The 14,131-nt window shown below is 60.1% G+C and overlaps 2 protein-coding genes across 2 annotated transcripts; both read right to left on the bottom strand.

Moving 5' to 3' along the window:
* Nucleotides 1-468: 468 nt before the first annotated feature.
* On the bottom strand, nucleotides 469-9,286 carry PLK1 (polo like kinase 1). Its single transcript, XM_075899933.1, has 10 exons — nucleotides 8,810-9,286; nucleotides 8,007-8,175; nucleotides 7,580-7,724; nucleotides 6,447-6,540; nucleotides 4,396-4,615; nucleotides 3,738-3,896; nucleotides 3,500-3,577; nucleotides 2,393-2,547; nucleotides 1,695-1,877; nucleotides 469-1,130 (listed from the first exon to the last, which is right to left on the bottom strand). Exons 1-10 carry the CDS (start codon nucleotides 9,203-9,205, stop codon nucleotides 924-926), a joined length of 1,806 nt encoding a protein of 601 aa, XP_075756048.1. The 5' UTR covers nucleotides 9,206-9,286; the 3' UTR covers nucleotides 469-923.
* A 949-nt stretch (nucleotides 9,287-10,235) lies between these two features.
* On the bottom strand, nucleotides 10,236-12,858 carry LOC142818648 (ras-related protein Rap-2c-like). The gene has a single exon (XM_075899934.1). It carries the CDS (start codon nucleotides 12,803-12,805, stop codon nucleotides 12,185-12,187), a length of 621 nt encoding a protein of 206 aa, XP_075756049.1. The 5' UTR covers nucleotides 12,806-12,858; the 3' UTR covers nucleotides 10,236-12,184.
* Nucleotides 12,859-14,131: the final 1,273 nt, after the last annotated feature.

Raw genomic sequence — 14,131 nt, 5'->3', positions numbered from 1 at the left:
GCCGGGCCGAGGAGGGAACACGGGGCAGCAGGCCGGGCCGCGGAGGGAACAGGGGGCAGCTGGCCGGGCCGAGGAGGGAACACGGGGCAGCAGGCCGGGCCGCGGAGGGAACAGGCCGGGCTGAGGAGGGAACACGGGGCAGCAGGCCGGGCCGAGGAGGGAACAGGGGGCAGCAGGCCGGGCCGAGGAGGGAACACGGGGCAGCAGGCCGGGCTGAGGAGAGAACACGGGGCAGCAGGCCGGGCCGCGGAGGCTGGTGCATGTGCAGGTGGGCTGGGCCGTGACACTAGCTGCACTAACAGGCCATGCCCAGGCGAATGCCCCTCCCTCCTGGTAGAGGAGGAGGCAGTGGGGACGACTTCTTCCCCCTCATGCTTCAGCACAGTCTCCCCCAGGCCACGCCGGTACCCAGCCGGGGCAGGACCCAAGAGCAGGGGCAGCTGCAGAGACCAATCTAAGCAAGGTGCGTCATATACAAAAGTTTAATTTGGTGCAGATTAGTTTCCACGTTAAAAGGCGGATTGCTCAGACTCCGCGTGAGAGCATTAAATATCTTAGTGCCTGCGGGAGCGGGAGCGGAGCCCCAGAGCATCCCAACCCCACAAATAACTTACAGCACAACCCTGCCCAGGCTCGGCCCTCCCAAGGAGACTGGAAACGCGCACGGGCCAGGGAGAATTCAACAGGTTGAAAAACTAGATATCTAATAAAATCAATTTTCGAAGGGGGGGCTGAAGGGCCTGTGTGGCCCCGGCCCAGAGTTAACGAGGCCCCTGCCCCACTGCTGCCCCTCCTATGGCCCTGATGCACATGGCAGCAGAGAGGGGCCCATTGGTGGGAGGTGCCAGTTTGCCCCCACAGTGGGGCCAGGCCCCCTCTGTCTGAAGCAGTAACAGTTTGGCACAGCCGCTGCGCCCACAGGTCTAAGCGGAGGGCTTCACGCGAGCTGAGCCCGACTTGGAGCTCAGCAGCTTTTCCACCATGGTGCGGGCATAGCGCAGCCGGCTGGCCAGCTCCTTGCAACAGCCGTGCTCCTCGATCAGGCTCAGCTTGTAGGTGCGGAAGTCCCGCTTCTCATCGATGTAGGTGACGGCCGCCATCAAGGGGCACAGGATGATCTTGGTGTGGTCCTGCAGAGAGGAGGCAGAGCTGGAGGTGTCCCTCGGCAACCAGTACCCCCTGGTCATGGGGGTCCCGCACTTCCCTAGGTGAGGCACCCCGTGACCCAGGAGTCCCCTGGATAGGCAGGGCCAGGAAAGGACCTGCTGCGTTTCATCTTTCCAAGGGTTCTCAGCAAGCCCCCAGGGAACCAGCGCTGCGTGGCCAGCCGGCTCTGGCACTAGCCAGTCTGGGTGGCTCCGGCATTGGGAATAGACCAGCGGTTCCCAACCTTTTCCAGATGGGGGCCCATTTTGACAAGTCAAAGACTTGGTGACCCAGGTCAATTCAAAAACGGGGGGGGGGGGGGGGGGGGGGGGGGCAGAGCCACCTGGGGAGACACTCGGGCGACCCTTTTGAAATGCAATGGCGACCCATAGGTTGGGAAACCCTGGAACAGGCCAAAGGAGCCTTCCAGTCCTGGGTCGGCTGGTCTGGGCCCAGCGGATCTTGCCGGCTCCTGCAGGTTCCGAGGGCCCCACCGCGGCTGGCACCCGAGGCCTTGGCCTGCTGCCCCGCGGGTGCGGCCGGCTCACCTGGAAGAAGTTGATTTGCACGGTGCCGTTGCTGAGGTGCAGGATGATGGCGCTGCGAGTCCGGAACCAGGTGCGGAGGTAGGGGAGCCGTGCCAGCTCGTCCCCCTCCCGGGGCGTGATGTTGGCGCCTGCCTTGAGCAGATGCTCACTCATATAGTTCCGGAAATACTTCAGTAGTGTTATCTGCAGAGACAGGTTAACGAGGGTGGGGACGAGCCAAGGCGGTAGCTGCGTCCATCGCTGCCCAGCCCCACTGGGCTGCTCCATGCTGGTTTCACCGACCCCGTGAAGCTGCAGCGACCCAGAGACTATCAGGGCCGGTATCCTGACTGCAGGCTGCCCGATGTGAACAAGCCAGAGCCGGGCGCTTGGACAGTGACCTGGGCTGGTTACACTTGGCCTCGCTGCATGGCTTTGTTCTTGCTGGCATTGGAGAGAAACTGAGAATGTGCCTGTGAAGCTGCCTTCATGCCAAGCTTTTACACGGCGGACCTGCACAGCTGCCCGTGTTCGCCTGAGCCAGGGGAAGGGAGGAGAGCAGAGACGTAGCCTCTCTGGCCAGCCCCTAGATATGCTGGGCAGGTTTTGCTTGCTTCGCTAGCCTGCACGGCCTGGGCAGGCTTAGCCCACAATGTGGCAGGGGAAGGAGGCCCGTAGCTCTTGGCTGCTGTTACGTTTGCATCTCCAGAGAGACTGACCTTCTTATTCAGCGTCGAGGGGTAGGACCTGACGGTGAAGTAGGACTCGGTGCTGTTCTGCTCGATGTACTGCAAGCTGTCCCCGTCGTTGTACATGATGAGACGAGTGGAGTCGTTGAAAAGAACCCCGACGCTGTTGTCACACAGCTGGTAGCCTGGTTACAGACGGGAAAACATTAGCTCTCCGGACACAGGCTCCCGGGTTGGGATGCTACAAGCTGGAGGCACGTGCATGCCTGACTGCAGGTAGAGATGTGAAAATGCACTTAAGTAAACATGCAAACAGTGAATTTTTCAGCAGTTGCACGTTTACACTGGTTTGCAGACTCATCGGTAGCCATGTGCATGGTTACACGTTCACAGCCCTAACTGTAGGGGATCTTAGAGAAGGCCACACTTTGCCCAACTCTGGTGTCTCAGCATCTAGAGCGGGGCCTCTCCACCTTTCCAGACTGCTGGGCCCCTTTCTGGAATCTGAGCTGCCCTGAGGACCCCAAGTTCCACCTCTTTAAAAACACCGGGGTACAAGAGAGTCAGACAAAAATACCAAGAAGTGTTGTGGCCGCACCATTAGTGACTCTTCACACGGTTACAGAAGCCCAACGGGCACGTAACTACTGCACTTCCATCCCAGCGCCCCGCCGAGAGAGCTTCGTTTGCACCGACTTCGCTTGTAGCCAGACAAAACTCGGCAAGTCTCCAATCTAGGGAGGGGATGTGACCCCTGGAAAGCCCTTCACGTACCCCTGGTTGAGAACCAATAGCCTGGAGCTCCCGTTCTCAGCCTACGTGGGGAAACTCCCCCTGCACATTAGTTATTTAAACCAATGAATGCCCAGGGTGCTGGTGCAGTTCCAGCCGCTGTCGCCATGCGTTGCTGGGACACAGGCCTTCGGTGCCTGCCAGGCTGCAGGCCTGAAACCCTAAGCTCTTCAGACTGGCTGTGCGGGGCTCCTGCGATCAGGTGAGTATTTCATGCTGCTCAGGAATCAGAGAGCTGGCTCGCAGGGGAAAGGGCCAGCTGAGGAAGATGGGTGGCTCTGGCCCCCCGGCTGGGGGAAGGGCTGACGTGAACTTGGCTGCTGGCAAAGCCAAGCGGCTACCTACCCAATCCATACTTGTCCGAGTAGTCCACCCATTTGCTGACCCAGAAGATGGGGATGCAGGCGGGATCTTCAGCCTCCTCTGCAAGAGAAGCCGGGGGTTAAACAGAGAGCATCAAGCAAGCTCGGAACCGCAGCACCGGGCTGGGAAGCGGAGCTCAGAGTCACATCCAGGCCCCTCGGAGGTCCCAGAGCAGCACGGCTAAGACCAAGGACCCTGCGACTGGGACCCCAGCGCTCACCTTGCCTCACTAGCGGCCTCTCGCAGGGCTTGGCTGCGTTGACGATGGTCAGCTGCTGTAGCATGTCAGCGAGGTGGCAGTCAACAGGCTCCCCCAGCTCCCGCAGCACGGCCTCCTCTTCCTTTTCCTGGGTCCTCTCGATGGCGGGGCTGTCCAAGCCTGCACAGGAGAGCAAGAGAGCGGTAGAGGCAGGGAGCCTACAGCCGCAGGTAGCGTCAGGCGGAGTTCGATTGACCGTCAGGCCCAGCTGTGGCAATTTGCATGTGCCTGGCCATGGAGAGGCAGGGGGGCGGGAGGACACACACAACGGCCTCAAGACCATCTTCCCTAAGTCCAGCACCCTGCACCCCTGACTCTGCATCTCCCCCCCATTATCGACAGCTGAACCTCTCACTTTGGGCACCACTCCAGAGTCTTGGAGGCCCCACAAGAGAGTCAATCCAGTCCCAGGGGTAAGCCCTGACCCTCAGCACCCTCTATTCCCCACGTGGGGACGGAGCTTGGAGTGTCCTTTTTCCTGCTTCTCAGCTGGGGGCCAAGTCAGTGACTTTTCTGTGGGTCAGTGGCCCCCGACCCAAACAAGGTAATTTCCTCTCAACTTCAGCACCCCCCCACACTGTACCCCAGGCCTCTCTTGCAACCTCCACCCCGCTCTTACCTTTGTTGAGAGCAGTAAGAGGTTTCCGACCACTTGGGTCCAATCCATTGGGGGCAATGGAAAACCGAGGCGGGATGGTGAGACAGGTGGTGGGCAGCCGGGTGGGGATGTAACCGGAGGTGAAGAACTCATCGTTCAACAGTTCGTCAATGGTAGGGCGGGTGGCGGGGTCAGACCTCAGCATCTTCTGGATGAGATTAGCAGCGACGGGGTTGATGTGCTGGAGGAGGAGGCAGGCGGAGTTCGTGAGCCAGGGCCGGAGACAAGCACCGCCTAGCACCGGTGCACCCAGCGGAAAGGTGAACCCCACAACCAGGGGGGCACTACCGCTCCAAGCAGCGTGTGTGCCTGGGCAGGTGAGCAGAAGAGGAGCCGGAGGAGCTGAGGAGGGCTAGTTAGACACCGGTATTCCGCGGGGAAGCGACACTGGGATCGCTGAAGGCCTGAGACAGCAGCAGGGCTGGTTTGGTACCCAGAGCAGTTCTCTCTCAGGGCCGGACTCGGGATCAGACAAGCCCAATGGCCGGGAGCTCCAGCCCGACATGCCGCTGCCGCCTCCACCCACCCGGATAGCGTAACGCCACGGTGCCAGTCGGGGGCTGGTCCCCCCAGCCCGGGGAAGTTGGCCTTTCGATTTCACTCTCCTGCCTTAAGGCCTGGAAAGGCCGAAGCCAAGCCCAGAACCTCGGCAGGCAACGCCTGGTCTCTGCTCCGGCTCCTGGAAGCCCTTTCCGCGGCTGAGCGGGCACCAGAGGCGCCGTCTGGCTTCTGCACGGCTCCATCATGGAGGCGACCGAGGCTTTCCAAGTGCGGCGCGCTGCCGCAACAGGGCTCTAATGAAGCCACCTCCACAAGGGAGGTCGCCAGCAGCACTAGGAGCCCGTTTACACCAGCGCGTTACAGCACAGTCACTTGCTGCACTCCAGGGGGGAAGGGAACAGGGATTAAAAAAAATTTAAAAAATATCGATTTTAACTCAATGCTCCAGGTCGCATTTAAACGGAAGTTCCAATTAAATCACATCACAAACATGCTCCACCTACGCAAACAGTCTCAAGAGCGAACGACGGGCTCTAGTCTGTCCAGCCTAACTACCAGCTCCTGCTTGGACGTTCGGGGCCTTCACTTTTTAGTCTGAGAAACTAAGACAAGCTGGACAGGGCTATTTTATTCCGTGCTGATGTGGCAGGTGACCGTAACTCACTCCTCTGCTGTGCTTGGCTAGGGCAGCATCTTGAGACAGACACTAGATAGGAAAGGACGAAGGCAGCCTAGATGGGAACAGTGGAGTGGGACTGGAAGGAAAAAGGGAAGACATTCAGCACACACATACCCCTTTCCCTTTGTTCTCTGAGTCAAAAAGGAAATGTGCCAAAGGTAAACGGTGCAAGAAGATGCAGGGCCTAGTGGCAAGAATGAAACATTGCAAAGAGGACTGTTTAATGGGAGAAACTGACATGGATAAAGACATGGATATGGCGGAGTGGATCAAGTGGTTAGTAACTTACATAATTTTTTAAAAGCCCACAAGGAATCCTGTGGCACCTCAAACAAAGATCAGGGCATAAGCTTTCGTGGGTAAAAACCCAAAGCATCATTCTTCAAGACTCTCTGCATCTTTTAGTGTATGTGTCACTTGACAAGTAAGTTCCCAAGCTGTTACTGTGTTGGATGTTGCTAGGAAAGAGTTTAGTTTAGCTAATCCTTATGGTTTGTTCGTTTAATTCAGTTCTAAACCTAGTTGACTATCACCTGAGCATAGGGTACAGAAAGCTGCAGTAAGAAAAATTTAAAATTGCCACGGTCAGTTTCTTACATAACACATGCCCCTAATTCTGGACCATCATGGTGACATCATAGGTCTGTTCCCTGTTTTACTTCAGCATTAACTCAGCTTTCCCACGGAACCCCGTTCTATGCTTGTTTTCTCAAAAACAGAAGTGCCAGTGAGTCCAATGGGCTCACTCCCAAGTTAAGTGCACTCTAAGCACAAGCAGTCTTAGCTCTATTGGCTGGCAAGACTAACTCCCGCTCTGCAGCAGGCTCCATACCTTGGGGATGTTGTACTCATTCTTCTTAATTCGGATGTAGGTTTCTTTTAGACAAGAGGTTTCAAAGGGTGGTTTCCCTACCAGAAGTGTGTACCTGCATATTTAAGATACATAAGAGCCTGTCACAAGGAGAGCACACGATTTCCACATGAAGGATCATTTGCAGCAGGGGGATGAGACACCCAGGAGATGCAGGGCAGCAGGCAATTGTATTTGAAATGCCAGGTAGATCTCCAGTTCCCTGCTCCTTAGGGGAGGCAGCTGGAATCTGGTACCCTTGGGAGAGAGAACCGGTGAAACTCGGGACATCAGGTCTTTAAATGGACAGGATTCAAAATAACTTTCACTACAAGAAGTAAGCCTGCAAAAGCCAGTGGTTGTGGGTACAGGTAGGTGCACACACAGCAGCTGGCAGGTCAAGGCAAACAGGAACATTGTTCTGATAGTCAGATCTGAGGAGTTTTCCAGAGATAGTCAAGCTCTGATTACAAAGCAAACGAGTCATGAAGGAAGCTGAGACTCATCACCCATCTCTAGCCCTTGGTCACTGCCATTAGGAGTCTTGCTAGGGCAGCCTAATTTGCAAACCACTTTTTAAATTGTAACCTTTAAGACCCATTTACAGCCATATAGATTTGAACCAAGCTAGCAGTGTTCTAGCAAGAACTCTTCAAATATTGTTCTCACTAGAGACCAGCACATAGCTACATCTCAGGGCAATTCAAGCCTTAGGCCAAGTCTACAGGGTAGTGAAAAGTGTCTGTATAGACACAGCTAGGACAGTGGAAGACTTGTTCCACAGACGTAGCTAATGCACCTCTCTTCTGAGGGGTGGATTAATGCCATCGAGGGAGAAAGTCAGTGTAGAAAGTATCTGCACTATACCACCACAGCGGCTCAGCTACACCACCATAGCTGGGCCATTCTCACAGACATACCTTAGTCTGCACTTATCCAGGTTCTGGCCTGGACCTGATCACTTTTGTTTTATAGTGTCTCCTTTAAGAGGCTCCTCACAAGCTAAGATTAACTTAAAACCCGGACCCCAGTCTAGCGGACTGACCATGGCAGCCCTAAGTCCCAAATTTAAGGGCATGCAAACTAAAAACCTGAAGATTTGTCATGGAACGTACATAATGCAGCCGATGGACCAGATGTCCACTTCAAAGCTGTGTCCCTTCTTGCCCAGCACCTCGGGGGCGATGTAGTTTGGTGTCCCACACAGCGTCTTCTTACGTTCACCATCATATTCTACTTTGGTTGCCAAGCCAAAGTCACCTGGGAAGATTTAGGTACAAGAATATTTGCCTAGGGCCAGGCCGGGCACCAGGGAGACTGGTTTCCTTAGCTCAGAGTTCTCAGGCAATGGTGCGTGGACAGTCGGTCTCATCCTGTGAGCAGCAAGTGGCAGAATTATGGGCTACATCCCTCCAATACGGAGTCGGCCCATCCAAAGCATGGGATGTGCTCGGATCGGGACTTTACAAGGCCCGGAATCCGCAGCGAGCGGCGGGGGCTGGGCGGGCTCCCGGACCCGCTCTGTGCTGCAGGTGTCCGTACCTATTTTCACCTCCATGTCGTCGTTGAGGAAGAGGTTGCCCAGCTTGAGGTCCCGGTGAATGACCCGGTTGCTGTGCAGATACTGGCAGCCCAGGATGGTTTGCCGCAGGTAGTAGCGCGCTTCCGGCTCGGTCAAGGCTTTCCTCCGCTTGTGCAGCTCCAACAGCGACTGGGGGCCAGGAGAGAGGCAGGGTGATGAGCACCCCCAGCCCAGAGCCTGCCCCTGCTGCCTGGGGACGCTCTGCGGCGGGCACCCCCCCGTCCTAGCTCCACTGAGGAGAGTAACGTCGGGAAGGCTTGGGAGCACCCCCCACCCTGCACCGCTGCGCGGGGCTACTGGCCCTTTAAGGCGCTTCGAACGCTCGGACACGGTGGAACGCAGAGACAGTATCAGCGTTTCCGGCTGCGGCCCCGCTACCGCCCCCAGCCCCGTCCCCTGCGGGAGCCCCCCGCCCCCCCGCCGGGCCGGCAGCGCCCCCGCCGCAGGACAGGCCTGAGCCCCACGGGGCCCACGTCCGTCTGCAGGAAGGGAACGGGCCCGGCCGCCCCGCGTCCCGTCCCCCCCCCCCCGGCCGCCCCTCCCCCGCCGGCGGCCCCGCGTCCCGTCCCCCCCCGGCCGCCCCTCACCCGCCGGCGGCCCCGCGTCCCGTCCCCCCCCGGCCGCCCCTCACCCGCCGGCGGCCCCGCGTCCCGTCCCCCCCCGGCCGCCCCTCACCCGCCGGCGGCCCCGCGTCCCGTCCCCCCCCGGCCGCCCCTCACCCGCCGGCGGCCCCGCGTCCCGTCCCCCCCCGGCCGCCCCTCACCCGCCGGCGGCACAGCTCCAGCACCACGAAGACGAAGTCGCTGTCCTCGAAGAAGCCCTGGAAGCCCACCACGTGGCGGTGCGCCAGGCTGCGGTGGATGGAGATCTCCATGGACATCTTCTCCTTCTGGTGCGGCTTCACCAGCAGCGACTTGGGCACGATCTTGCCGGCGAACACCTCCTGGCCCTCCAGCTCCGTGATCTCGTAGCACTTGGCGAAGCCGCCCTTGCCCAGGAAGCGCCCGCGCATGTAGCTGCGGCGGGTGCGGGGATCCACCAGCACCTTCGGGATCTCCTTGGCCACCGCCGTCGCCCCGGGCCCGGGCCCGGCCGCGGCCCCCTTCCCGGGCTCGGCCGCCCCCGGCGGCTTCGCCCCCTTCCCGGACACCGCGCTCATGCTCCCGCCCTTAGCCCCGCTCTCGCCGCCGGCCGCCGCGACACTGTAACAATTTCAAACCTCGAGCCGGAGCGTTAGCCGCGCCCAGCGCGCTCCCCATTGGCTGCTACGATTTAAAATCCAAGCCGCCCGCCGCTAGGCACCATGGGAGCCCCCCCGCCCCGTTTAAAGGGACAGCAGCCCCGGGCTCCGCGAGCGGGCAGCCGCGAGCAGGGGGCGTCGCCGGAACATCCGGGCTCGCCCTGCAACATCCGCCCCGCTGTGCAGGCCCCTGCCCCACAGGTGCAATCCTTGCCCCAGCCATCCTGCCCCAGATGTGCAGCTCTAGTCCCTGCCCCCCACACCTGAGATGTAGGTCTAGCTCCAGCTCTCTGCCCCAGATGTGCAACTGTAACCCAGCCACCCCCTCCTGCCCCAGATGTGCCACCCTACCCACATGTGTAGCTCTAGCCCCAGCCATGCTGCCCAATGCACAGCAACCAGCTACCCTCTCCCAGATGTGCCACTAGAACAACCTCCCCTTCCCCTGTTGCACTTTCACAGCTTCCTCAGTGTTGCAGGCCTAGACCCAGGCTTTGCACTCGCTGCTTCATGCAGTGTAGGAACTGGCACCCCCAGGCACTGATCGGTGGACAGGTCACTGCTAGGGAAGAGCAAACATTCGCTTGCATCAGGGCCCCCGGCACAGCCTGACAGCCACAAGGGACCAGCCAAATCCCAGTAAGTCATTTTCTGAATGATTCTTTTTCCCCCTCTGCCTGCTGAGCCATAGGTGCTGGGGGGAAGCACATTACCTGACTTGAAGTGGTTTCTGTTATATATGGGACCTACAGTTTGGTTCAACAACTCTCCCACGCCATTTCTTTAAGTCCCAGGCATTAGCTTCTGTTGAAGGGGGCTATTAGACCTGATGGATGAAATAACCTAACCTGGTGCCACAACTTCTATTAATGGTGTGTTTGTTGAAGCATTAAAGGTCCAAATGTTAATCAAATGGATTAAAAACTGATCTGATACAAGCACAAACAAATTCATTGGAGGAGCAAATAATTCATTTGGGCCAGGTGATACAGATGAAGTTTCCAGTAAGACTGACATGAAAACAAGTTTGCTTGCTCACTCGCCTCGTGTGAGGTTTGTTTTTATTTTGTGACAGTTGTGCAGTTAATGGAAATTAAGCAAACTCGTAACCAAACAAGCCTATTCCAAGCAGAATTTACCCCAAGAGCAAGATGTGTCAGGGACTTCTCTGTGGGAAAGTCACATACTGTAATGCCAGGCAGCCACATAAGCCCAACAAGCAATAGGAGCCCTCTGTTTTGAGAAGGCCCAAGTCAGGCCAAGGTTACCCCTCCGTAGCATGAGAAACCCTCACATAGCACTGAGCTTGGCGCTGCCACTGCAGTGGCCTCCTAGGCAGCTTGCCTGTGTCTGGCCTCCACGGCTCAGTGCTCCTCCTCCCTCCCCCGGTTCAGCCTCTCACTTGCATGCTGCCCGACTGATTTTTCTGTAGGTCAGTGGCCCCTGCTCCAAGAAAAGGTTCCTCATCCTAGGCATATGGGAAGCAGACTAGATAGCAGCACTCCTGGAGCCTGAATAGGGCTCTGCCTGCCCCCACAGGACCCAGGCACTTAAATCATGTGGGGAACAGGTCCATGGGTTTCATTACAGGGAGCTAGAATGGTCATGGAACTACAGAAGGAAGCAAGTACCTTCATGCACATCTGGGTCACATTACAGTATGAAGCACTGTTTGGGTGGGGGTAGGTTCTACAATACACCTGCTATCCCCCCCCCCCCCTTATTTCCTTTCCACACCCTCCCACCACAGCTGGAGAGACTTCTAGCCTGCTGCTAGTCCAGCATGAGGGAGTCCTAGGGAGCCTGTTAACTAAGATACCATCACCCCTGAGCCATGGCAAGAAGCATGGGCTGGACTTACCCAGCCCCGTGCTGTCAGGTCTGCCTGTTTTTAGTGACAGGTTCCTGCTCCCCCACACTCAGAGGTGCTGTCACTCCACCCTTGTCTCCTTCAGGAGATGCTGCTTTGGGAAACATGCGCTGCAGGGGGGGTCATTTGGCTTCTCCCCCAGAGGGGCTCCCTGACCAGGACGGTCCCCACTGCAGTGCATAATGGAGGCCTGGGCCGCGTCCCAGGCTGTTTGCATCGCCAGTGCCTCTGGGCTCGGTCCTGGTGTGAAGAAACTGCATGAGCCCCAGCAGCACCTGCCTTGCAAATTAAGCCCTGTTCTGTCCCTTGTGGGATCCCTGGCCAGCTTCAGAGCTGCAGCTCACCGGCCTGTGCCCACGGGCAAAGGCACAGCCCTTTCCTTGGAGGGAGGTGGGTGGTGGGACTGACTGCAGGACCAGAGGTGGAGCAGCTGGGCTGCTTGATTTGTGTAGTAGAAGCTCAGCGCCCAGGTGCCAGCATCACAGGGGACCCTGCAGGTCAGGCCCCTACAGAATAGAAGGGGCAGGTGTCCCAGGGAAGGGATTCTGGCTGCTGACTGCTGAGACCTCACATTGTTGGAGGGGAAGCCATGGCGGAGGTGGGACCGGCCTGCACGGAGCATGAGAGCTCATCCTACCATGCCAGCTGGAAACCGCCCCAGAGCTCGGGTCCAAGCTAACTGGAGCCAGGAGGCTGCGCTTTGAGGCTTCCCCCGCCCTCTGAACCCAGCACACGGGAAGCGAGTGGCTGGTCACCGTCCGTGCGCTCTCCCTGCTCGCTGCTCCCGCAACTCTCCGCCTCCCGGTGCCTGGAGCCCCCACCCTGGAGAGCCGCCCTGAGCCAGCCGCGGCTGGCGGGCAAGAGAGGCAGGCACGGACCCCCGTCCAGGCGGCGGTACAGGGGGAGCAGAGTCCGCTCCGTGCCCGGCTTCTGGGGCCGTCAGCGACCGCTGGCGTCGGGGAACGCTCCGGAACGCGTCGCTCCAGCCAGGCGGCTGTCGGGGACCCGATCCCGCCCGGCCCCGGGCCCTAGCAGACGGCGCAGCTGTGGCTCTTGGCGCCGCGGCGGGGCGGCTCCTTGCCGAAGGGCTGGGGCCGGCGGCGCCGCAGGGCCGGGCTGAGGCGCCCGGGCAGGTTGACCTGGCTCAGCAGCTCCTGGAAGAGGCTGAGCACGTTGCGCCCCTGCTTGGCCGAGGCCTCCAGGCAGGTGCAGCCCCAGTCCCGCTGCGCGACGGCCACGCGCGAGTCCGGCTGGCCCGGCGCCAGGTCGCTCTTGTTCCCCACCACCACGATGGGCACCGGGCCCCGCCGGGCCTCCAGGATCTCGTCCCGCAGCCGCTGCACCTCGGCGAAGGAGTCGGGCTCCTGCAGCGAGTAGACCAGGGCGAAGGCGTCGCCGCGGCCGATGCAGAGGCGCCGCATGGCCGGGAAGCTGTAGCTGCCGCTCGTGTCCAGGATCTCCAAGCGGAGGCTCAGCCCCGAGCCCGGCTCCAGTTCCAGCTCCAGCAGGTGCAGCTCCTCCACCGTGCGCCGGTGCCGCGCCTCGAACGCGTCCTGCAGGAAGCGGCGGATCAGGGCCGTCTTGCCCACGCCCGCCGCCCCGAAGAACACCAGGCGCACCCGGGCCTCGGGCGCCAGGCTGGGCGCCATGCAGCGCCCTGTCCCCGGGCCGCCCGCCGCCAGGGAGTGCCGGGAGCCGCCCGCGCCCGCTGCTTTATAGCGCCCGCCGCGGGGTGCGGCCGCCAGCCAATCCGCCCGCAGGGGGAGGTGCCCGGGGCCGACACCTGCCGCCCCCCCGCCAGGGAGAGAGAGGCAGGGGTGCGGAGCGGCGAGGGTGGGGCCTGGGAGTGGCGGGGGCCGGGTGGCACCGGGGGACACGGGGAGAGGGGGACACAGGAGGAGTGAAGGGGGGTCAGGGGGCCCGGGGGAGTGAGGGAGGACGGGGGCCATATACCGCGGACTGTGCGAGACTTTGCGCCCCCGAACAGCGCCGATCCCGCTCGGAGCCGCTAGGGGGCGCCGCCGGGCCGGGCTCGGGCTGAGCGCGTAGCGCCCTGGCGCTGCCGGGCCCAGCCAGGGAGACGGGGGGGCCCTTTGGCCAGCGGCCTGGCCTGGGTGCTGGGACTAGGGCAGCAGCAGAGCTCCCCTGACGTGGTTATCATCATCTCCAACGTCACAGTTGGCTCTCAGCACCCCCCTGCACCTGGCTCAGCCCCCCTGGTCCCTGCCGGCCCCCCTGCCCTCACACGTGCCCCCTGGGCTGGCGCTATGGGGAAACTGCCCTGGAGAGAACTGGGCCCTGTGCCCGCTGAGCGTAGGGCAGGCAGGGAGAGTCCCTGTGTGGCTGGGTCATTGCCCGGGGGAGGCAGGTGCAATGGGTTGCTGGGCCAGGGGACCAAGCCCAGAGGTTGCTCTGCTGCCCAGTTGGCTGTGAGAAGCCCCCAGGTACCCCATGCGGGGCAGGATAGTGCCCATCCCTGAGCAGGTAGGTGCAGGGAACTGCCCGCTGCTGCCCCTTCGCCTGGGGAGCCAGGCCATAGTCGGCTGTCTCAGCACCCCTCCCACACGCCACCTGGATGGGGAGCTACTGCCAGAGGAGTCTGAGCCGAAGCAGAAGAGAGAAATGGGGGTCCCCTGCCCCAGGGCAGAGCAGGCCTCTCATCCACCCCTAAGATGCTGGAGGGGGAGCAGATCTCAACAGCCGGCCCTGAAGACATCAGCGTGATGGTGCCTCCGAGTCCTTCAGAAGACAACAGCAGGTAGGGGGAGCAGGCTGTGATGGAGCCTGGAGAGTAAATCTTTTTTAAAAGCCTTGGGCCCTGATGATTGATGTAGCAGACACTGTGAAAGTCACTGGAGTGTGCACAAGCCCCGCAGGTATCAGCCTCGTGGTGTATTCTGGGGATTTTCCAGGGAAAAGGTTTTCCATGAAGGTGTCAGCAAGCCCCAGTGCAGTGTTACTATTTAATAGCCCCA

Source organism: Pelodiscus sinensis, chromosome 16, assembly GCF_049634645.1.
Source record: "Pelodiscus sinensis isolate JC-2024 chromosome 16, ASM4963464v1, whole genome shotgun sequence".
NCBI classification, from domain to species: domain Eukaryota; kingdom Metazoa; phylum Chordata; order Testudines; family Trionychidae; genus Pelodiscus; species Pelodiscus sinensis.
The sequence above is the reverse complement of the archived record's forward strand: the minus strand, read 5'-3'. Positions and strand labels throughout refer to the sequence as shown.